The sequence below is a fragment of the Terrapene carolina genome, unplaced genomic scaffold (genome assembly GCF_002925995.2).
Source record: "Terrapene carolina triunguis isolate 2854851 unplaced genomic scaffold, T_m_triunguis-2.0 Scaffold262, whole genome shotgun sequence".
Classification (NCBI taxonomy): domain Eukaryota; kingdom Metazoa; phylum Chordata; order Testudines; family Emydidae; genus Terrapene; species Terrapene triunguis.
In genome coordinates, this window is record NW_020664613.1 from 5,201,776 (window position 1) to 5,225,158 (window position 23,383).

Sequence of the window (23,383 nt, forward strand, 5' to 3'; positions counted from 1 at the left end):
TTTGGCAGTGATGACTGGGAATTCCTAACAAAGAATTATATTTTTTGCATTATTAATCTTGTCAGTGTTTGCCCGGTTTAACGGGAAAAGGAATAATTTATCAGAAAAGTATGTTTATCATCTGTATTTGTGTCATCTTCAGATTTAATATTTATAATGGTCATTCGGATGTGGTGCTGTATTTATCTAAAGCACTAACTTGTTGTGGGGAAATAACTATTTAAATATTTATGATCTAACTTTTAATATTTAAAAAAGAAATTAATATTTCTGTAAAATTTGTATCAGTCTGGTAGCTTAACAAATGTTTAAATATTAAACAATTTCTAGTGTTAGCATTTAACAACTTAATATGACTTACTGAAGCAAGGAAATTGACTTTAGCAGGTTTTGCTACATAAAGGAAACTAAATTATCAGTCGTTTTCCTGACATCTATGTAATCAGTGCAAAAGCAGAATTAAATATATTAGTGGCCAATGGAGAAACTCATCCTGGTCCCCAATGAGATTTATAGCAAAATTTGTTAGTCCTCCTGCTTATTTCCAGCCATCTTCTCTTCAAAGTGGGTTGTTCAAATTGTTATCTATATTTCTGAACGCTACACAGACCATCGTTTTAAGGAAATGCAGAGACCCAAGTATATCTTATCTTGTGAACTTGTTGTTTTGGTAACATCTTAACCATGTGAATTATGGGAGACATTTTACTCCATTTCTAATGGTGATTTAACCTTTAGGATTGTTATGTTTTCAATATGGGAACCAAACTGTACTCTCAGTGATGCTGGTGTACATCCAGATTACATTTCTTTAATTTGCCAGAACATTATGTGATACCAATCAGTATGGTATTCACATGATTCCTGAATACACTATGGAAGGTGTGTGATTAGGGTGACCAGATGTCCCGGTTTTATAGGGATAGTTCCAATATTTGGGGCTTTGTCTTATATACGTGCCTATTACCCCTTACCCCCTGTCCCGATTTTTCACACTTGCTGTCTGGTCACCCTATGTGTGATGTACAAAGAGCCACTGTGACTAGCATAATACAGATCCTAGTGTCTTAATCCTTCAAAGTGCTGACCGCTCTGGTCCTGACCCAGCACAGCCTTTGAGTGCATGCTTAACTTTAAGTATGTATGGAACTACTCACATGCTTAAAGTTGAGCATGTGCATAAGTGCTTTGCTAGATAAGGTTCAGAGTGCTCTGCACCTTGCTGAATTGAGCTTACTGAGAAGATCTGCTCCCTACAAACCACAAGAGTTTCTATTCAAGGCTTAGCTGCAGTAATGCATATTCAGTGAGCCCAGGTGCCAGATGTGGTACTCTGTGAAATGACTGTGATATCTCTGGAGTCAGAGCACCAGTTGCCCAGTCCAATGCTGGTGTAAACCACAAACACTGATTATTGCCATTTAAACTAAATGAGAAAATGTTCTGTATTCCTGCTGCAGGGAACAAAGCATCAGGCTCACTTGTTTGGACTGAAACCTTTTACCACATATCACATTAACATTGTGGCTGTAAACAACGCTGGCCAAGTTTCGAGTCCCTGGACTTCTGTGACCACGCTAGAAGCTTCACCTAGCGGTCTGAGCAACTTCACTGTAGAGAAGAAAGAGAATGGCAGGGCATTGTTAATTAAATGGTCAGAGCCTTCCAAACCCAATGGAGTAATTAAGGTAATCTTGATCCTGAAACCTCATTCATCACAGTTAAAAGGAAAATGCCAAATATCATGTTTGAAAACTTTTGCTAAAATTCACTAGACTTAAAAAGGAGTTCTTTGAAGACACACACACACACACTCACAACTACACAAGCATGATGTGATGAAGAGATTGAGCAATGCTTACTTTCTAGGTATATGCAAATTTAGATATTTATTACTAATATGCTTTCTTGCAACTATGAGTATCTAGAACACTGAAGAAATCCTGCCCTTCAAAGTCACAGGAAAGAATATTTTAAAGGCTATATTTTTAGGCCTAATGAGTTTAATATTGTTCTTCATTATATAGAACAGTGTCTATTAAAGGGGTATTTTCAGCTTAATTTAGTTTTATGCCCCACATTAGGTTTTGTTCCAACAAAGTTCAATAGAAATGTTGCTATGAAGTTTGGGGGTTTCTTTTAAACAGTTTTTGTTGGGGTGTAAATATTAATCTGCAAGGTTTGTAATCTTTATGTTGTGGTATTAGAGCCCTGAAATGAAATTGACTAGAAAGTAAATATAATCAAAAGTGAAACTGACTAGTATATTTTCACTGCTCAAGATGAGTGAAATGCAAAAAGCAAACAAATCAGCATTAATTGTGAAAAGTAGATTAAAATATTCTTTCAGCGTTAACAAGCTAAGATGTTGTTAATAAGGAGTTAAGGAAATTAGTTTCTGGGTCACAAATTAATAATCTTTATAAAGTTATGAAGATAAACATTGTATCTAAATAAGTATCTCGCCTAGAATTCATTTGCAAATTCTCCAACTGATGATTTCCCTTTCTTTTTTCTCTCAGACGTACAATATTTTAAATGATGATAATCTGGAATATAGTGGTTTATCTCGTCAGTTCCTGTTTAGACGCTTGGAGCCTTTCACACTGTACACTCTAGTACTTGAGGCTTGCACTGTGGCAGGTTGCACTCGCTCTTCACCACAGCCAGTCCAAACAGATGAAGCACCCCCTGCGTCTCAGCTGGCACCTGTAATCCAGTCAGTTAATGCTACCAACATTGAACTGAGCTGGTCTGAACCAATTAATCCAAATGGAAAAATAATTCACTATGAAGTTATTCACAGATGCACAAAAGAAAATGCTTCAGGGAACAGAGCAACAACAGTAGAGGAGAAAATTGTTTTCACAGAATATAACACTGAAAATAATACATTTAAATATAATGATAAAGATTTACAGCCATGGACGAGGTATGAATATAAAATACGTGCATGGAATTCGGTGGGCTATACCGATAGCTCTTGGTCAGTGGCGAAGACTAGTCAAGCTGCCCCTAAAGGTCTTGCTACACCTAGGTTAACCTATGTATCAGTTAACCCTCATAAAGTGCTCATTTCATGGCTCTCCCCAGAAGAACCAAATGGTGTTCTCCAATCATATAGGCTACAAAAAAATGAGGTGTTCTATCCTTTCAGCTTTGATGCTACTACTTTCAACTATATGGATGAAGACTTACAGCCTTATTCAGTGTACAGTTATGCAATAGTTGCTTGTACTATGGGAGGCTGCTCTACCAGTGAACCAGCCAAAATCCAAACTCTAGAGGCAGCTCCAGCATTAGTGAACCCTCCATCTCTGCAGGCTATCAGTGCCACTCAGATTAATGCATCTTGGTCACCACCCCAGATTCAAAATGGAGAAATCACGAAGTACATATTAAAATTAAGTGATGAAGAGTATTATGTTGGGAGAGGTTTATCAAGACTGATTTCAAACCTACAGCCTTGCACACAGTATGATTTCACGCTGGCTGCCTGTACTAATGGAGGCTGCACATCTAGCATATCCCAATCTGTTTTGACAATGGAGGCTCCACCACTAAATATGGAAGCCCCCAGGTTGCTAGTCACAGGATCAGAGTCAATAGAAATCACCTGGAAAACCCCAGTGAATCCTAATGGTAAAATCAGAAGTTATGAGCTGAGGAGGGATGGAGCTCTTATTTATTCGGGTCTGGAAACTCGGTACCTTGACTTCACACTAACACCAGGCATGGAATACAGCTATGATGTAATTGCAAATAATAGTCAAGGAAGCACCACTAGCCCACCAGCTAAAATTAGAACCCACCCTTCTGCTCCATCTGGAATGTTACCTCCTCGACTGCAGGCATGGGCCCCAAAGGAGATTTTGGTGGCCTGGGATCCTCCTGCAAAAGTCAGTGGTGATATAAAAAATTATACAATCTCTATTCGTGAGCCTGCTGAAATGGGAAAGAAAACTGTTTACTTTGACACCTCTCACATTTCTTTTGTTAGACAGTCCTACGTTGCAGCAGACCTAAAACCCTACCATAGGTAAGTTCTGAATACTTAGTTTTGTTGAATGAATATCACAGGATAATTCAAAAAGTTTGAGACTGGGGTAGTATTTAAACCTTTCCTAAAGACTGAAAAATGAGGTTTGAGGGGCGGGGTCTCACATTTTCTTCAGTCTAACAGATGGTTAGATCCCTAAAGTTCTCATTCCCACAAAGTCCACACTAAGACAAGATAAATAAAAATCAACTGTCTACCTTTTCAGTAAAGTATGCAAGGTCAATCTAGGGTACAAGCAATGCAAGGGACAACTTGGGGCTCCTTTGCAGACTCAAGCTCACAGCTTGCCCAAACCCCACACTTTTGCAAGTCAGTTGTATTCAAGAAGTTTTTCCTTGTTTTATAAACCGAATTAAAACATAAAACAAAGATCTGTGGGGCAGCTCATCTCTGGTGTATCTGCACTAAGGACAGTTGAGTTATACCAGGGATACATTTTTGTGTGTGTTTAAAGCACAGACTTGCTGTTTAGATTTTAGTGCAAACTATATTTAAAATAGTGTACCAGATTTAAGTGAGAACAAACTTGCTTGTTTTTGCAAAAGTATCTTTTTTTCAAATTCTTGATTATTTAATCACCACCTCTTATCTATTTGTGTAGCAGTTCGTTTTTATTCCTTAAATTCTTTCTACAAGGTACCTGTAAATAATCTAAATCCTGAGAGAGACTAATAATACGGTATAGCTAATGTTTTGTAAAATCAAGGCAATAGTCCAAAAAGACAAAGATTATATAGCTCTTCAAGTACTTTCAATTCAGCTATTATTGTAATTTAGTGATGTTGACCATTTGATCTCCCTGTGATATTATCTCTGATACGTAAAGAAGGAAACAGAGGCCTCATCGGTGTATAATTTCTTGGAAGCTTTGGAGTCTGGTTTATGTGCTTTAGCTTGAGCCATTCCCTGGGAACTCTGCTGGGCCATGTTAGAGCAGCAAAGGGCCAATGACTTTATGCTAATAAATCCACTTTGTGATACCGAATACCTCCAACCTGGCCTTCTGCACCCAAAGAAAGACCTTTCTGGCCAACATTAACCCAGTTACATGCTGGTTTATCAATCATCAAGATGCCTCAATCCCAGCCAGCAAAATTTTAACTCACTCAATCAATTATTTTTGTCTTGGACCTGGTCTCTTGCCATTTGGAATGGTGCATCTGTGTGTGTCTCTATTTGATTAATGTTTTCCTTCCTTCCTTTTTTTTTTTTTTTAATGTTATCTGTTTGTGTCTTTAATACTCTCTCCAGCTGATCATTTACAGAATAGCTGTCAGTCAGCCTGGGAAAGCCGTCCCCCTCAATGCCACTGACCTCAGAGCACATGCTTAGTGAAACTTGTCACTACCAGGCCTCACTCTCCAAACTTGGACATAGGGGAAGTAGGATATAAATTCTGTCTGAGTGATGCAGATCAAGTGGAAGATTGCTGTGCTCTGTGGCCAATGGAGACATTTTTATCTCTTGAGTCTGGGTGACAATGGGTGGGTCACAATGTCCATATAATTTCTCTGGCAAACACTTGTGGAAGATGTTTTCTGTTTAATAACAAGAAATGGCAGACTGAGAGAAATTAAAAGCAGACATTTCACTTTAAATGGAAACATAAACACTACTGGATCCCATTTCCATTAATAATGACCCTGTCCAACAGCCCTTCCTCGTCTGTGTGGTCCCATTTATTTTACTCACACAAATGAGGACAGCCACATGAGGGTTGCAAGATCAGACCCACAAGAGGAAATTACATCATCCCTTCACCACACTAATGTGAATTGCTTTCTTCCTCAAAAATATGGACAAAAATAATTAAGGAAAACTCCTCTCTTTCTAAACAACCTTAATTGATTCTAATCCTATGTGTAGTGCATATGTACAGTTGTAATGCCCTTATTGACTGGTTTCTGATTTGTGTTTCCAAAGATATGAAGTACAAGTTCAAGCATGCACATTGCAGGGATGCGCTACTAGTGAATGGGCATCCATACAGACTCTGGAAGCACCCCCTGAAATGCAGCCTTCCCCTCTCATAGAGATGCAGACAAGCTCTGATGGATTCCAGTCAGTCGCGTCTATTCTGTGGACTGGTCCACAGCAGCCAAATGGGAAGATTTTATATTATGAGCTTTACCGAAGACAAGCAACTCAGACCCACATAAATTTAGACCTGGTGCTTGTTTATAATGGGACTTTAACATCCTTCAAAGATGCCAAGTTGCTGCCTTATACAGAATATGAATATCAGGTATGAAATGACGTAAGTTAGCTACAAGGTGTACAGATATAATTAAGATTTCTGTACACCTCAATAACAAGAGATGCTTGTTCATTATAATTATAAAATAAAATGTTTCAATTTTAGTTGTAATAGTATTGTTGTACTTAAACAATTATTGCACATTTATTTAAAATAGATCAGACCTTGAAGATAACATTCCACGAGGAATAAATTCATTCAATGCTCTTTTTTCATTTCTTAATCAAAATCATAATTCCAATTTGTCTGCATTTGTGTCCTTTGCACATCAGAGCTTTCCGCCACTTTAGTGGTACCAACTTATTTTGAAGTGCCAGTTGCTAAAAGGTAGCTTGGTCTTTTTAGTAGCTTTATTTCAAATGTGCAAATATTTTTATTTTTACTGTTACCTTAGATTACCTTTTATGGAAGTGGGATGGACTGGTTTTGTTGGTGGATTATTTTATTTTAGGTGGTAGGATTACAAATATTTGTCTCACGGTAAATTTAAAAGTTAATTCACTGTTGATGGATTATTTTTATTTTGTATGTTCATATTCATTTTGTACTTGTTACTTTTCTTTTGGGTTAAAGGTGTAGCTACGGGACCAATTCTGCTACTTTTGCTGAGTTTGAATAGTATTTTACCTCAGTATGCAAATAGTCCCATTGAAATCAATGTGACTGTTTGCAGGGAAAGGTACCACTCAGTGAGTGTAAGTAAGGGTTGCAGAAATGGGCCTTCTAAAGTAATCCTCTTTGATTGCAAAAGTCCCATGACCCTGAGGCAAGTGAGTTTCTTTGGCCTGTAGTTTACCATTAATGTCAAAGTCACCAGGGCCGGCTCTAGGACTTTTGCCGCCCAAGGCAAAAACAATTTTGGCCGCCCCCCGCCCCGCCTCAACTCCGCCCCTTCCCCAAATCCCCAGCCCTGCCTCCTCCCCCCAGGCTCTCAAGCCTAGGAGGGAGGGAGGGAGGGGGAGCAGCGGCGCGCGAGACGGCCGCTCGGGATCTCCCCCTTCCTCCCAGGTTTGAGAGCCTGGGAGGGAGGGGGAGACCCTGAGCCGCCGCGGCGCACAAATCAGCTGTTTCGCGTGCCGTGGCAGCAGCGGAGGTGAGCTAGGGCGGCCGGGGCACATTTTTAGGGGCAGCATTCTGGCGCCAGCCATGCCGCCCCTAAAAATTTGCCGCCCCAAGCACCAGCTTGTTTTGCTGGTGCCTAGAGCCGGCCCTGAAAGTCACATATCCCTGCATATTGTTCCTTTATCACACAGGATTACTAGTAATCTGTGGCCATATTTGATTTCACATCTATGCGTTTAACTTCCATTGGTCCCCTAGCAATGTATCATTTTCTGAAACTCAGTTCATGTTTTCAAATGAATCTGGTGAGTTTACAACCTCACCAAAAACTATCCCTGGATGTGTTAGCAGTAAATGTAAATATGAGTAGTTTCATAGCAAAGTGATCACGTTTTCACAGACATGAACCAGTATTCTCCTCTGCCCCATAACATGACACCAGTGGGTCCTCACTCTTGGTTAAGTGCTGCATAATATATTGTGCGTTTTGTGATCTTCAGTACACCTTGAGTCTCTCCCTCTTTTTTGCTTATGTAAATTGAGTTTTTGAACTTCAAGAATTGTTTTGATTTGAGATGAAAGCTGATGTATTCACAGGGCCGCGCTGTTGAGAGTTTCCCTCTGCCCCACCCTGTTCATCTATGTGGACATCTGTTGCACATATCAGAGCCTTTTGCAGCTCTGTTCAACTGCTAGTGCAGTGTTCTTCTTGCTGGTTTGGGCCTATACAGAGTTATTTCTAAGGAACTACATTGTTAATATGAACAATCTTTCAAGACTGCTCCTGACTATGCTTTGGGGCCTGGAGGAAGGAATACAGTGGCTCTCCTTGTCCTCCTCCAGTGGCTCCACAATGGTCAGGGACAGGACCCAAAAGGAACAATGGCAAGGATGACAGAAATGGGTTTGGAATGATAGCAGAGAAATGGATTCACTACAGTGTGTTTAGAAAGATCTTTATTACCAATATGGTGATCTAGATAATCTTTTCTTTTGCCTCTGGTGTTGTTGAGATCAGTGAAAGAGATACTAGATAGCCCCAGGTTGAGAAATGTAATGACTTTCATTGGTTTTGTTCTGAGGAAAAGGACTGGTATCTCTGAGCAGAGTGTTTCCAGTCACGAATGATGGGGCTCCAATTATTGGATTTCCTACTGTTGCTAATAATATAACTCCTTCCTTAAACTTCAGTGAACTGAACAGCACTAGGGACACTGCGAGGGTTCTTTCCAAAATAGAACACACCACTTAGAGGCTGGAAACTTTTCACGCTTAAAATACTTGAGGGAATATTTTCCTTCAATTAAACCTTTTTTGACCAAAACTGTTAAACCTTTACTGGCAACTGCGTGTGTGTCAGGGATGAAGTCTTTGCATTTGTGTGTCAAGTATTGGTATTTGTATTCAGGTTTGCCTTTTTCAGATGTTCTTTAATCCCTCAGGGACCCATATATGGGCCCACAGTAATGTGAAATCTGTTCTCCTCACGCTATATTAATTTCTTGATGATAAAATTGCTCTAAAGAATACCAGATCTCATCACTTAATGTGGCCCTGTATGTGCCCTAAGGTATTAAAAAAAATCCTCAGAAATGGAAACCCAAGGGCAAGTGTGTGTGTGGGGAGGTGGGAGAGGAGTTACAATAGAAAATAGTGGTGATTCTCCTCTAGCTGAAGAGGTGGAGTCCTGTATTTTCTGAGCTGAAAGTCCTAGGCTCTGTTCCTTATGCCACAGTTTAGCTTACTGCTATGTTGCCTCTATGTTTGCCGCCACAGATTCATGAGCTGGATATCCCCTTTCTTTTTCAAATGACTACAGTTCCACCTTCGTTAATCCCCCCCGCCGCGCGCCCCATGCTAGATGCTGCCACTGCCTCTTTATGCTTCCAAAAATTCTTGAATGCACATTGTGTTCTTCCTTGCACCAGCCTTTAATTACTTGGTATCTCAATCAGAAGCTCAATCAGTATGGCTTTCAAGTTGTTTTTCATAGCACAGAGACTGTTTGAGTCAAGGGTTTTAATGATTTATTGATGATGTCTGACTCAGGTTGTCTGTATGTTCTAATTTTTCTGGACCGAAGTGCTGCACTTGAGGCAGGAAGAAACTCTATCTTTTATTTTGGTTCCACTCCGCAACTGGGCTGGGCTATCTGGCGAGGCCCTGAATTGGTTTTGTTCCTTCTCGGCCAGCAGCAATATATTTTGTTCCAGTGAGAGATTTGTGTGTGTGTATTCCTCTTCTGCTGATGTCACTTGTGCATCCCTCTGGGATCTCTTCGTAGCCCTTCCATTGTTGACAATTTATATGTTGCCTGTGAGACAAATTATTCATAAGTATAGGGCTTGGCTTTCACTATTATGCTGATGAAACCCAGATTTATATTTCACTTAAGCACAGTATTGATTCTGCTGTCTCTGCATTGGAGGCTTGTTTGCTGGACATAAAACTTTAAATGCAACTAAATTTCCTCCAGCTGAATGCAGATAAAATCAAACCTGGGCCCTCTGCAGCACTTCTAGAAATGTTGTTAGTTACCAGGATTCAGTTTGATGGATATAACATTAACATCTAATCTGAGGTCAGAAATTTTGGCGCCATTCTTTTCTGCTGATGTTTTACTGGAAGCTCATATAATTGGGCCTGCCCATCAGCCCTGTGGTTAGTGTTTTATAAGGGCAGATCAGGGGAACTTTTCAAAAGTACCCGAGTGATTTAGGACCTGCATCCCTAATTCTTAGGTACTTAGGGGCCTGAGTCTAATTGAAAGTCAGTGCATGTGTCACTTTTGAAAATAGGACTTACGCTCCTAAGTCACTAAGGGCCAGATTTTAAAGGTGTTTAAAGGGCCTATGTGCCTAACTTCTATAGATTTCAAATGGGAATTAGGCACTAGGCACTTTTGAAAATCCCACTAGGTACCTATCTACCCCTTTAGGCACTTAAATACCTTTATAAATCTGGCCATTAGGTGCTTTTGAAAACTTTACCCCATATCCTTAGCTGGTATAAACCAGTGTAGCTCCATGGAGTTCGACAGACCTACCCTGACCTATACCAGCTGAGGATCTCGTGCAGCATGTTTAGTCTCTTGCTTCCTCACCCTTGGGACTGGGAGCACTCTGGAGACAGCATGCCCAGACCCTTAGGAGGAGAGAGCATTGAATGTTGCTTTACAGCAACCCATCTGGCCAGTCTAAGCGCAGCAATGATCCATCCAGTTCTTCTCAGCAGAAGGACAGTGTCTGTGGTGAGCACATGTAAGAGGGGGAGCTTAGTTCTTTTCCGTTTGACAGCAGAGTTATTGGTGTATAATGCATTCGTCCTGCTCCTCAGAAAGGTTGTGGTACATTGGTCCACCTCTTCATAACCCCTGAATTATGTAGGAGATCCAGGAGAGAGACTTGGAACCTCATTTTTCTGGTACTCTCTGGCCCCTTCCTTCACCTTAATGTTTCTTTCCTGGCTTAGGGACACATCCTGCTCTCTCCTCTGCAAATCCTGACTATCCAAAGGGCAGCAGAAACAACATTGTTCAGCTCCCCCACAAGGATGGAAGAAGCCCTTTCTAGGGACCCTTACCCCTACATGTGGAGCTGTGCTCTGTGGGGAGTACACAAGGAGTGTTGGGGGCTGCTGGATCTGCAGCTATGAAGACACATCAGCCTACCAATTTCTCCATGGAGGGAGGCTGCAGCAGCTGCTGAGGAGTCCATCCATCCCTGACCCCTGCAGAGCAGTCTTGCTCACAGGTCATTTACTGGGGCTATATGAAGGGTCCGGGAAATGCACTTGGAGAAATATCTGAGAAAGTTGAGAGGCATGTTTTGGGTGCTCCTACAGGACCCTCGAAGGTAGATACGGCTTGTATTCCTAATGTTGTTCGGGGGCAGGATGTTTTGTAAGTTTGTTTAGCTGCTTGTATAATGTTGCTAAGGTAATGGAACATCCGACTACGGAAAGTACAAAGCATTTGAATCCTCTTGGTTGCTTCAAGAAATGACGGTTGTAGTCCTTTGTTTGCTGGCCTGTCTGACAATTTTTTGGCTCAGCTCCAGTTTGTAGTGCTTAGTTACTGACAAATAACTAAGCGACTCTTCTGGCTTAAAATGGGGTGAAATAAGGGTTGGATCTCTTACTGGCCAGTGATGGATTTTCAGCAATTGGAAATAACCCTCACCTTTTGTCTCACTTCTTCCCGTTCATCCTTTCAGCTCATCTTTTCCTCTTCCATCCCTGCCAGAAAGATGCAATAAAATGTGATGGCATAAATTAAATAAAAATTCTTTCTTTTTCTCAGTTCCTTCACTCAGGAGAGCAGATTTTCTTTTAAGATTTTTGATACTTTCTAGTTCCATGTGAACAGTGTGTTTCATGATATTTTAGCATTTAGGCTTCTGATGTCAGCCTAGACTTGGAGTTCAGAGGTATGTGCCAATGATTAAACAATCACAACAAAATGACCATAATCAAGTTCCCCCACCCCACCCCACCCTGCAATATACAGAAAATGTGAAAATTCAGGTTGTTTCTAATTTCATCTGGACCAGTTTGCTTCTACTTAACTCTTAGGGTCTCGGTATTTATACATCTTCTGAAGACATAATTAGATTGTTTGAAAAACAAAGTGTGAGTGGGACCTCAAAATCAAACAAATGAACACTTTCTTGAGTTTTTGTTCTTTAAAATCCACAGTACCCACTCCACAAAGTGTTCAGATTAGAAGTGAATTGCGGGAACATTCTGATCTCAGCAAATCCAGAGTAACTTCTTTGCTTCACTGGTGTAACTGAGATCACAGTTCCAAATTCCTCTTACTGCACTGAAATGTATCCTTCATCTTTGTGGGGTTTATGAAAAGGAGGAGACAGAGAGCAATTTTGCAAACACATTTTTCCACATTTAGAAACCTCAGCTGCGTGCCAGTGTATGGCCACAGCAACATCGTCCCAAATCCATGCACACAAGTTGTGTGTTTATGAATCAAGCCTAGAGTTTTGTTCATTTAACTAAATACTGGTATCAGAGCAGATTTATTGGCTTCCCACATTAGCTGTGAACCTATTAAGGTACAACTCTGGCCAGACCTTTTTTGGTATATTGTGATTCTGACATATTCAAAAGCTATCCTTTAAAAAGACATTAGTGTGAGTACCATGGGAAAATATACTCCAGGGATGTAGATGAATTGATATGATTTCCTTGATTGTATCTTTTTATTTATGAGGCATAATTTATGAGTACGGAAAAGCAAACTAAAATGAGTGATGACTAACTACAGCCAAAGTAATAAATCAGTAGCAGCGAAAGGAGTGGTGATTTTGATCGAATCTATTGAATTAGCTGTTGCCCTTAGCCATTACAGGTATTGGAAAGACCTTTTAATATCTGCTTATCTGTCTCGGGGGAATAAGATAACTATATCATTATATACCCATAGGAAGCAAATTATTAAATTGTCGGCTTTTTAGAGTTAAACCTGTTTACATCTCTTATTAATTACTGGTTTAACAGTGCATTATATGAAACGAGCTGCAGTTACATTTTGACATGGTTTTTAATCCCCAAACTGTTTGCTGTTGTGATATTTTCCCCCAAGAATGGATTTAGCATTAGCACGACTATTAATGTTTTAATAGTGTTATGCGATTATTAGTCAAGACATAGAGCAGTGTTGAGAGGATTGAACTTGGCCTAACACATTATCGAATCATTAGAACCCACATGCCTGAAATCCACCCAGCTTTAGGAATGTGATCTACTGGCCTTTACTATGGATGTTAACTAAATGAAAGGGGGGAAGGAGGGTCTTGTAACTAAGGCACTGGACAGGCACTTGGAAAATCTCTGTTAATTTCCTGTCTCTGACACAGACAAGTCACTTCATTTCTTTGTGCCTCATCTCCCCAACTGTAACATGAGGATATGGGACTTCCTTTCTCCATCCTCCCTGTCTATCTCATTTAGATTGCAAGCTGGGGGAGGGATCATTTCTTATTGTGTATTTGTACAGCATCTAGCACAATGGGTCTCTGATACTGTTTATGGCCTCTAGGTGATGATAATAATAATAGTGTTTTGTTTTGTGCTTTGTCTGGGGAGAGGCTGATTCATATCTAAAAGTAGCTAGGAACAAAATGACACCCAGTAGTGACAGTCAGTTTACGTCACCAGCTAGAGAGGGTTCCACTGTATCTGACTGTACATAGAAGAGGCAATGATTATCCTGCCTACCATGAGCAATGCCTCCTGGCATTATATTACACCAGAGCACAAAGCAAAATACTATGCAAGTGGGGCCTTTGCCCTAAGCACACCCAGTAACGTAATATTAGTTATAAAATGACTAAGATATTTTTCATAGAGAGCTAATAATTTAGTTTCATGAGTTTTATTCCCAGAATGTATGCGCAGTCGTTAAAATACCCCCATTGCACTCTATTCGCAAAAAGCGGCCAGTGATTTTGTGGGCCTCGATTTTGGGGTACTCAACTTTAGACATCTAAGCAGAAGTGCTGAGCAACCTCGCCTGTACTGAAGTCAATAGGAACCCCTCTGAAAATGAGGTCCCTTCAAAATGTCTAAAGCAGGGCACCCAGAAATGGAGGGATCCCAAATCAGAAGTAATGTCTGAAAACACTGCCCTAAGCAAGGGCCTGATCCAGCTCTCTGTAAAGTCAATGGGAGATTTGGAATTGACTTTAACAGGAGCAGGGTTGGACCCCATGTCCTTTCACACTGTGGGACCCTTGCAGTGCATGTGAGTGGGGCAGAGTAGAGTTGCTCCTCAGCATGGCTTTTGCACATGGAAGGGGGGCTCCCTGCTGGTACTGGCTATGCCAGTGCAGAGGTATATTAGTAGTGGACCTGGAGAGGGATTGTTAGATCTGCACTTATGCAGTGATTGGAAACACCTACATACGAGATGTAAGGCAGGAGTGGTCATTACTCCAGGAGTAGTGGTCATGGAAGGCTACAGAGGGGACACATTGTAGTCCTGTAGCCTGCCCCCAATAGGGTGTGATTTTATCCCTTGCACAGTAAAACCAGGTGATGTAGGATTTGAAATTTTCCACCATGCTGAAAAAGTGAGGGATTTTTGGTCGTCACAGAAATGCACAACTGCCATTTGTGCTGTGAGCACGAGTGCTGTTTGCTAAAATGGTGGGCACTGGCTAAAAGTAAACGTTTCCAGACCCTTAGAAATACTCTGTTTATGTCCTTAACTCTTTGGCAATGGTAAATCAATCCCCTCCATTGCTGACTGCTAAATTAAAGGATGCTTAGCATAAGGAAATTTCTGCTTCAATAACTGGTTTTTGCTAGGTAGCGATTGTCACCAGCCATATGAGTATCCGTGGTTGTAAATATTTTAGTCCATGGAAGTTCTTTAACCTCAATGATGAGAGCAGAGCCTGGGTCATTAAGGCCGCAACACTCAGGCATCAAGATTTGCAAGTCCAGATGTGCCTGAAGATTATGGACTATTAATGTACCTGTTGAATCAAGAGCCATCAATGCTACAGGAACCGTTTAAATAGCAGTGAATGCATGGGACTGCAGAGAACCTGGGGTCTAAATGTCCCCTTGGAGACTAAATATCCCTAATCTCCTAAACTGCATAAATAACCAGATGAAGAACTAGGCCGTGATGTGGCTGAAAACATTAAATGTCCCCCCAGTAATATGAAAGCTGTGAGAATGCCACATGCCCAACTAAAGCCAGGCGGTTCTTGCAGAACAAACTTGTTATATCTTGATGTTTGCATTGCCATCTAGTAGCTTTGCCCAATCTTCAAGCTGTGAGCAAAGAATGGTCTTGTTGGTAAGCCACTGCACTTGCACTCAGGCAGTCTGGATTCAGTTCCCAGGTCTCTCGGACTCCCTGTCTGACCTTGGGCGAGTGACTAAATCTCTCTGAATTAAGTTCCCTATCTGTAAAGTGGGCATAATGATATTCCCTTACCTTGCAGCAGTGTTTGTGAGGTTAAATTCATCAATGTTGTGAAGCACTCAGATGCTACAGTAATGAGGATCATATAAGTACCTACCTAGAAAGACCTATTAGCTCCCAGCAAGTCCATCTCCCTCTCAGTTCAGAATTGTTCTTACAGAATTGTTCTCACCATTTCCTTAGGGTACTTCTACGGCCTAATAGATCTCATTGGCAGGAGGTTTTCCCTAAATCTTTCTGTTCTCAATTTCATTTTTCAATTCTAGTTATACCCCCATGTGCCATGTTAAATAATCCCTCTGTATCTTTGATATTTACACTTCACAAATATTAATAGACAATTATGGCTGCTCCCCTTGTCTCATAACCAAGCTCTATCTATTTAGCTCTTTTAATCTATCATCTTTCCTAATAATTTTTTCTTTCCTCATAAATCAGTCTCGCTAGCACCAGGAACGTTTTATGTTGCTTTTCTCTGAACTCTTCTAAGTTTGTCAATGCCTTTCTGGTAAGGTGTTGCCCAGAAATTAATACACTATTCCAGGAGTGGGCACATCAGATCTGTATAGAGATGGACTTTTTGCACTATGCTCTGACATGTGTTGTCTCTGCAGAAGCAACCCCAAATTATTTTGGCTGCACTTTGGCCACTTAGTTGTAAGAATGGCTCATGAGTGCCTGTGCAGCTGTGTATAAAATAAAGTGTCCTTGAGACTGCTCTTACTTATGCTAGGGGCTAGACAGGCCCAAGAATAGGGAAAGTGCAAAGATGGCTTGAAACTACCTGTTCCTTCTCTTGTAAATTCCAATGCAAGTGCACAGCACAGCCAAAACAAAACATTGAGCCTTTTGTTTCTAAACCTTGCTAATAGGGTGTGCAGGGACTTAATCACACAAGCCCCATTACCTTTATTTAATATGAGTCCTGTTTTTGCTGAAACAAAAATATCTCTGTTCATTGCAAAAATTCGATATTTATGGAACCTTAAGATTGGAGGCTGATTTCAGGAAACTGAAAAGTGAGCACTGAAACTCTGCAACCCTGTCTCTGAGAGGTCCAGGGAGCTGAGGGGAAGCATAGCCACTGCATCATCCTTGAAAAATGCTATGCACTGCCCCCTGCAAAGGTCCAGCTCTGCTGGCATGTATAGAGAGGTCCTGCAGGGTCATTTTTGGAAAGGCTAGCACCAACAGCAGTGCTACATGTGTGGAGTCCTTGGGCTTATTACCGTATGCAAAGACTAATTATGCTTGACCTATCTGCAGGGGTAAAGAGGTTGGCTCCTTGCATCCTTTTCTGTGTCTTGTGCATCCATGCACAGGTGTGGTTTGATCGGGCCTTCTGTTTCTCACAGACACATAGATGACTGTAGGACACTAAATCTCATGGCAGTGTATGCTGTGTCACCTACCCCAATATCAGATGAATCCTCTTCAATACTGGAAGCGGTCTCCTCTTTAATAGCCCATTGCCAGACTTGTGTTAGCCTCAGTATGAACAGCAAATCCCCTCTTTTGAACTTTCCTGCGAGTCAGAGTGTTTAAAGGGACTTCCATCTGATCTGTCCAATATACGTATCTACCATCGTTTGGGAGGCATATAGTGTGTGAAGAACATAATAACTCTTTTCACAATACTGCTACTAAATTAACCGGGACTGCACTTCTTCAGATGGTCAGTGTCAGGCGGTCAAGAGCGCTGGTTTCTTTTTTCTGATTCTGTGTCTACTCCAGGGATCTCAAACTCGAATCACCACGAGGGCCACATGAGGACTAGTACATTGGCCCGAGGGTTGCATCACTGACACCTTTTCATATAAAGGTACAAAAGCCCCCACCCCCACTCCACCCCTTCCATGAGGCTCCGCCCCTGCCCCACCTCTTCCCACCCCTTCCCTGCCCCCATTCCAACCCCTTTCCTAAAGTCCCCACCCCAACTCTGCCCCCTCTCCGCCCCTATTCCAACCCCTTCCCCAAATCCCCGCTCCTCCCCCGCCTCTTCTCCGCCTCCTCCCCCGAGCGTGTGGCTCCCCGCTCCTTCCTCCTCCCTCCTGGAAAGCGCTAAGCACCACCAAACAGCTGTTTGGCGGCGGGAAGCGCCTGGAGGTAGGCAGAGGAGCAAGGACGCGGTGCACTCAGGGGAGAGGGAGTGGGGGGGAGGGGAGCTTGGCGGCTGCAGGAAATAACTCCAGGGCGGACGGAGGGGGGCGTGGGGAGCTTGGCGGGCCGCAAGAAATAACCCCGCGGGCTGCGTATTTGAGACCCCTGGTCCACTCTCTTAACTCAGAGCTGCCTCTCCCCTAGGATATGTTAGGTGTGAGTCACTCTTTTTTTAGTGTTATTTTGGCAGCTTCTGTAGCCCTTTCATTATTCATTTGCTGAGAAGTCATTTTGCTTGCCCGCTGGTGAGGTGCTTTCCTTCTTCTGGTGGTTCACCTCAGCTATGACGGCTATTGGCCTATGTCATAGAATCATGGAAACATAGAGTTGGAATGGACCTCAAGAGGTCATTAGTCAATCTCCCTGCACTGAGGCATAGTTATGTCCAGCCCTTCCCTTTAATTCCCTTTAGGATTTCCTGTACAGATTGAATAACTTTACATATTATTTTATGTTGCTGCAAAGAAATCCATTTTCTTGCTCAAAACTTTAGCTCCTTTGTAAAGACCTGAGTTTTTAAAGTATTGCAGGGACCATTCCTGCATGGGTAGGGAGATGAGCTCAATGACCTAACAAGCTTTTTCCATCCCCATTGTCTATGATTCTGTGATCTTCATCCATGTCTGAAAGCCAAACAGATTTAATTGCCTTCCGTGGGAGTTGTCGGTACTCAGTTTTGCTGAGGAACTGGCCTTGAATTAGGGTGACCAGATGTCCTGATTTTATAGGGACAGTCCTGATATTTGGGGCTTTGTCTTATATAGGCACCTATTACCCCCCACCCCCTGTCTGGTCACCCTACCTTGAATTTGGGAAAGTGGGTGTGCTGGGGAGAATCCACGGACATTATTGCAGGTGAGATTTTATCCAAGGCAGGCTTATTGTGCTAGAGCTGAGGCAGCTTTTGCAGCATGTTTCTGCCACTCCTTATGATTAAGGTCTGTAGGACAGTCACGTGTAACCCAGGTTTTGCCAGTTCTCGGCTGTGCTGTCAGACTTGGAAGCTGCCATATGACCGTTCTGGGTGATGGCCGCTCACCAGTCTCCAAGAATAGGGGTTTATGGAGGCCCATTTATGAAGAAGAAAACAAATTTGCTTACCTGTGACTGGAATTCTCTAGTTCTCTGAATATATTGCCTCCAGAGAGCTTCTTTCTCTCTGACCCTACTTCAAAGTGCTGTCTGGGCAGATGGCCAGCAAATTGATGAAGAGGTCTGAAATACTCCTGCTGTAGATGCTTTTGGAGCCCCTTCGTGGCTTTCTTGAGACATTGCACCCACTAATGGCTGTACAGATTTTGGCAGGGTTCTGAGTCCACGCACTATGATGTAAGACTTACTGATTATTGAAGCAATATATTAAAAGAGTTAAAGTAACAAGTACCTTATTTTGATGGTTTCCTTCTCTCCATACACATACATAGTCCCCGAAGTCTCCACTTACATTGGTAGTCTAGTGTCATGATCACTTCCCCCACACTCTTACCCTTGTTCTGCTCTTGGCTAGCTTATTTTTTATGGCTTTATACAATATATATAGCAGGTGATGCTTCTGTCTGCAGAGTCTTTTATGAATATTATTGCATGCCCCTTATTTTAACTGCATCACACCTCAGAATGATGCAGTGCAACTTCAAAAGACTTTCTTCTACTTTGTTTGTGTACAAAAGCATACCACATAGCATTATATTAATCAGTGCAACAAGCTGTAATGGTTCATGAATGCCGTGTGATGCATTTTTGAAGGGATCATGACACAGCCTTCAATTTTTAATGGGTGCAATTGACTGCAGGTGCAAATGCTAGCAGTTGGATGTATAACTTTCTGATTTGCATATACACTCAGGCAGGTGTCTAAATATTAGCATTTATGTCTGTAATTAATACTTATATCTCAGAATCTCAAAGTGCTTGCTATCACTAATTATCACAACACTCCCTTAAGGAATGTATTTTTATGTCCATTTACCCTTTTATAGATGGCTAAATTGAGGCCAAGAGAAGTTAAATGATTTGCTCATTAAGGCCTCACAGGCATGTTCCCATAGTTCAGAATAAAACTCTGGAGCATTTCACCCCAAGGTTGGTATTGAGTCAATACAGGTGGATCTCTTGGAACTTCACCCTGCCTAAGAACTTGCCATCCATGAAGAAAAATACTCCTTAAAATGAGCAACTATTGTCAAATCTTTGTAGCAGCAAGGACTTAACCGAGCTAGTGTTTGACCTATTGGAGTAGACTGAAAAGAGTTTGACTTTATGAAAACTTCTCTGCAGAGATCACTGAAAGAAAAATATGCTGTGCAAACTTTTTGGTATAGGATTTGTAGTCGAGTTTGCTTTAGGAGTGTTATGTGCTAGCAAGAGTATGAGAAAGTAACTTTGATTCTTTAACTTTAGTTGACATCTACAGTTTTTGAATCACAACACTTAAGGCCCTTGTATGTTTTTGGTTCTCTCCTGCACCTGACCCCTTTTAAAATGTAAGCTCCCTGAACGTAGGGGTGTTGTAAATTCAGAAAACTAAAAGTTCTCCAGGGTCTGTTTTTAAAAAAGCAAGATGAGAACTTTAAAAAAAAAAAAACCTGTCCAGAGATTACGTGAGAACGTGTTTTACTGTAGTTAGAACTGCTCAACATGAAAGCTTACTAAGGAATACTTATACTAAAAATCACTCAGACAGTCCTCTTGTATTGCCATTTAGATCTATCATTCTGATTGATCACTATGTGGTTGGCTATTATTGAGCCTAATTTAACCCTATACACTCACACATCCATCTATTCTGTCTATTGTACCTGACATTCTACAAATTACTTACTCATGCAAATGATGACCTAAGGCAACCTTTTATGATATTCGTGTTTAATTATACAAATGGTTTTTGATAAATAAGATTATACATCCTTCCATATGTTTATGCACTCCTTGATGAAAGCAAAATTTAATTTTCATGCAGATTTGTTGGAGACTGTGTTTAATAAGTGCTGAGTTTTATGTAGTCTGCAGATCACTCTGGTTTTGGGAAGCTGACAAAATCAGTAGGCATAGTTCATAGAGACGTGCAGTTTTTAATCAGGCCTAATTCAAGCTGCTGTATTTTGAAACCTTGGAACTGAAACCACTCTCTTTGTGCTAGTATAATAAAGCAAATGTTATTGCAAAAATAAATGAATAAATTTAGAGGTGCTGACTTACCCATGCTTTTCAATGTGTTTTCTTTATATTATTTTTTGGATTACTGACAGTTTTGCCAAATGATTAATTATATTAATATATTTAATAGAGTGGGGTCCCTTAAAAACTTGTCAATTGCCTTCAGTCACTAAGGTCTTCTCCAGTAGTTGGATCAGTGCAAGGGGAACTTAAATCCCATGCAGAGCCACATTGACTTAATTGGACCTAGTCACAGGCAAAAAGGCATAACCCGCAGGGATACAATAGCAGGATTGGGGCTAGGTCAGTATTTGCAGTTTGCCCTTGGAATTTGCAATAGTGAAGGGAATGCTGCCCTTTCTTACCTTATCTTAGGTAAGATAGATAAGTTTTCTAGAGCCTCCTCTGTGTACAGTATTACATGGCAAACAAAAGTGTCTGTTCTTAAATCAGCCTTGCAGGAACCTCATGAAAATATACTTGCCCCCCTTAATCATAATGGTGAAAAGCTGGGAATGGGTGACAAGGGATGGATGACTTGGTGATTACTTGTTCTGTTCATTCCCTCTGGGGCACCTGGCATTGGCCACTGTCGGAAGACAGGATATTAGGCTAGATGGACCTTTGGTCTGACCCAGTGTGGCCATTCTTCTGTTCTTAAAAATGTTTTATTCCCCTCTTTAAAAAGAATTGATTTGAACCAGATGGACGGACTAGAGAAATGTCACAACATTGTCTTAAGTTACAGTGCAGTTTCATCTTGCCACCAGTAAAGCTGTATTAGCCCCAGCAACTCAGCACCTCCCAGGAGTGCTCAGCATCTTGCAGGCTCAAACCCTTCACAAATTCCTCTTTGTTTTGTGTTTTCAAGGTCTGGTCAGTAAACTCCGCGGGCCGGACTCCTAGCAGCTGGGCACGCTGTAGAACAGGCCCGGCCCCTCCTGAAGGCCTCCACGCACCCATGTTCTACACTGTGGCTTCCACATTAGCTGTGGTAAACATCAGCCCCCCTCTTAAGCCAAACGGGATAGTTAGTCTCTACAGGCTGTTCTCGAATAGCACCAGAGGGACCGATGTGGTGGTGAGTGTTTATCAAGCTATTCTATTTGTATTTCCAGTTGAACTCTGGACATTTTTTTAGGATTTTAAGTCTGTTAGCTTCTTTTTTTTTTTTTTTTTTTTCTACTTAGCAGTGCTCTCTTCTGGCCGAAGAAGGACTGACGTCTCCACTTAGCTAAATGTTGTGCTTCTAAAAGAATTAACCTTGACGCCAGAGCCTTTATCATTGTGTTATATAGTGAGAAAATGCAGGGGGATCCAATGCAATGTTCCTAGGATGCTATTGATTACATTGAAATACAAACTTTCCAAAAATCTGTTTGCCCAAAAAGATCAGACAGAAATTACAGCTGGTGACCAAACAGCTGCTCCCTTTGGACATTACTGTGTTTTGATTTATGGATTTTAAGGCCAGGGTGGTTGCCCTGAAACGCTTTCCAGTTGGCACAGGGATAATATTGTGTAGTAGCATACAAAATACTGGAAACACCAAGGAATATTGCAAACAGTGCGGTAATGTTATCTGGTTATCCAATGCAAAACTGAAAAGTTTATAATAACGACCACTGTAAATGCATCTGAAAGCACTGATAAACTCTACATTGTTATTTTATAGCATTTAAGAATGTTTCAATCCCCCAGTAGCTCAGTAAGTCCTACAACAGAATGTTACAAGAACTGGTAGAAAGACAGCAAGAGGCTTTCAGTGTGTCTCACAATTAACATGTGACAAAGGTGTGCATATGTCATGTCTCTAGCATGCAATAGGAGCCCCTTCCGTGACCATCCCCATCCCAGTTCCAGGGGCTTCTGGAAAAGGTACAGCATATAGGGTGTCTAAGGATTCTCTTCTTCATCTGCTCCTTTCAGCCCTACGGTAACTTCCCCTCTGCATAGCCCCCCCACAAAGATTAAGTGCTGTGTAGTGTCTTTTGTGGTCTGTTAGATTCCACATAGAAAATAGAAATATCATTGCGGGGGGAAATCATGCACCCAGTGGTTAATTGTCATCATTGTTCTTATTTAAGCAGTTTTGGGAGTGTAATGATGTTGTTTAAAGTAATAGCTTTTAGGTTTTAAAAATTCCATGTTCCTTTGCTTAAAAAGTATAAAAAGCACTAGAAGGCCTAGGGCCTTGAGGAGCTGAAAACATCCAATGACCATCTGACATGAGTCGTTTCTTTCTTTTGGTCTGAGCTGGTAACACCATCCATAGTGTCTCAGTTCTTTGCTATACCCAGGTTGGGTCTGAAGTTTAATCTCAGTAAGTCAACTGTTTAGGCAACAGCTAGAGAGTTTGGAGTCCGTGTATGTGGGACCAGACAGGCAATCTGCTAAACAGGGGGGCCTGGCTCTAAAGGAGATGTAAGGAGCCAAGTGTGGCATGGAAATAATTGAAAAGGACAATGTAAATGGCAGATCCAGCCCCACCCTCTGGCCATGGAAGGCCCAAACATGGTGGGCTCTGGGTGGTTCTGAGGCTCAAGCTGGGTGGTGGACAGGACCAGAGGAGCCCATGGAGGGTTCTGGACCTCTTCCCTCTCCTGTGTGCTTCAGAGCTGTGCTCCATGGGGTCTTCTTGTTCCTTAGCATGCAAAGGCCCTTGGACTAAGGGGAAGAGTAGATTTTCACTTTGCAATCTAATGCCCATTCCCCCATACACAAAGAGAGACTC

The 23,383-nt window shown here is 41.5% G+C and overlaps 1 protein-coding gene across 1 annotated transcript in view; it reads left to right on the top strand.

Moving 5' to 3' along the window:
• The window catches only part of USH2A (usherin), a 558,238-nt gene that overhangs the window by 514,675 nt on the left and 20,180 nt on the right, over positions 1-23,383 (top strand). The window contains exons 61-64 of the mRNA XM_026657662.2: positions 1,461-1,688; positions 2,523-4,039; positions 5,984-6,305; positions 21,521-21,730. Of these exons, the coding sequence (XP_026513447.1) occupies positions 1,461-1,688; positions 2,523-4,039; positions 5,984-6,305; positions 21,521-21,730 (2,277 nt within the window). The remainder of the gene's footprint in view (positions 1-1,460; positions 1,689-2,522; positions 4,040-5,983; positions 6,306-21,520; positions 21,731-23,383) is intronic.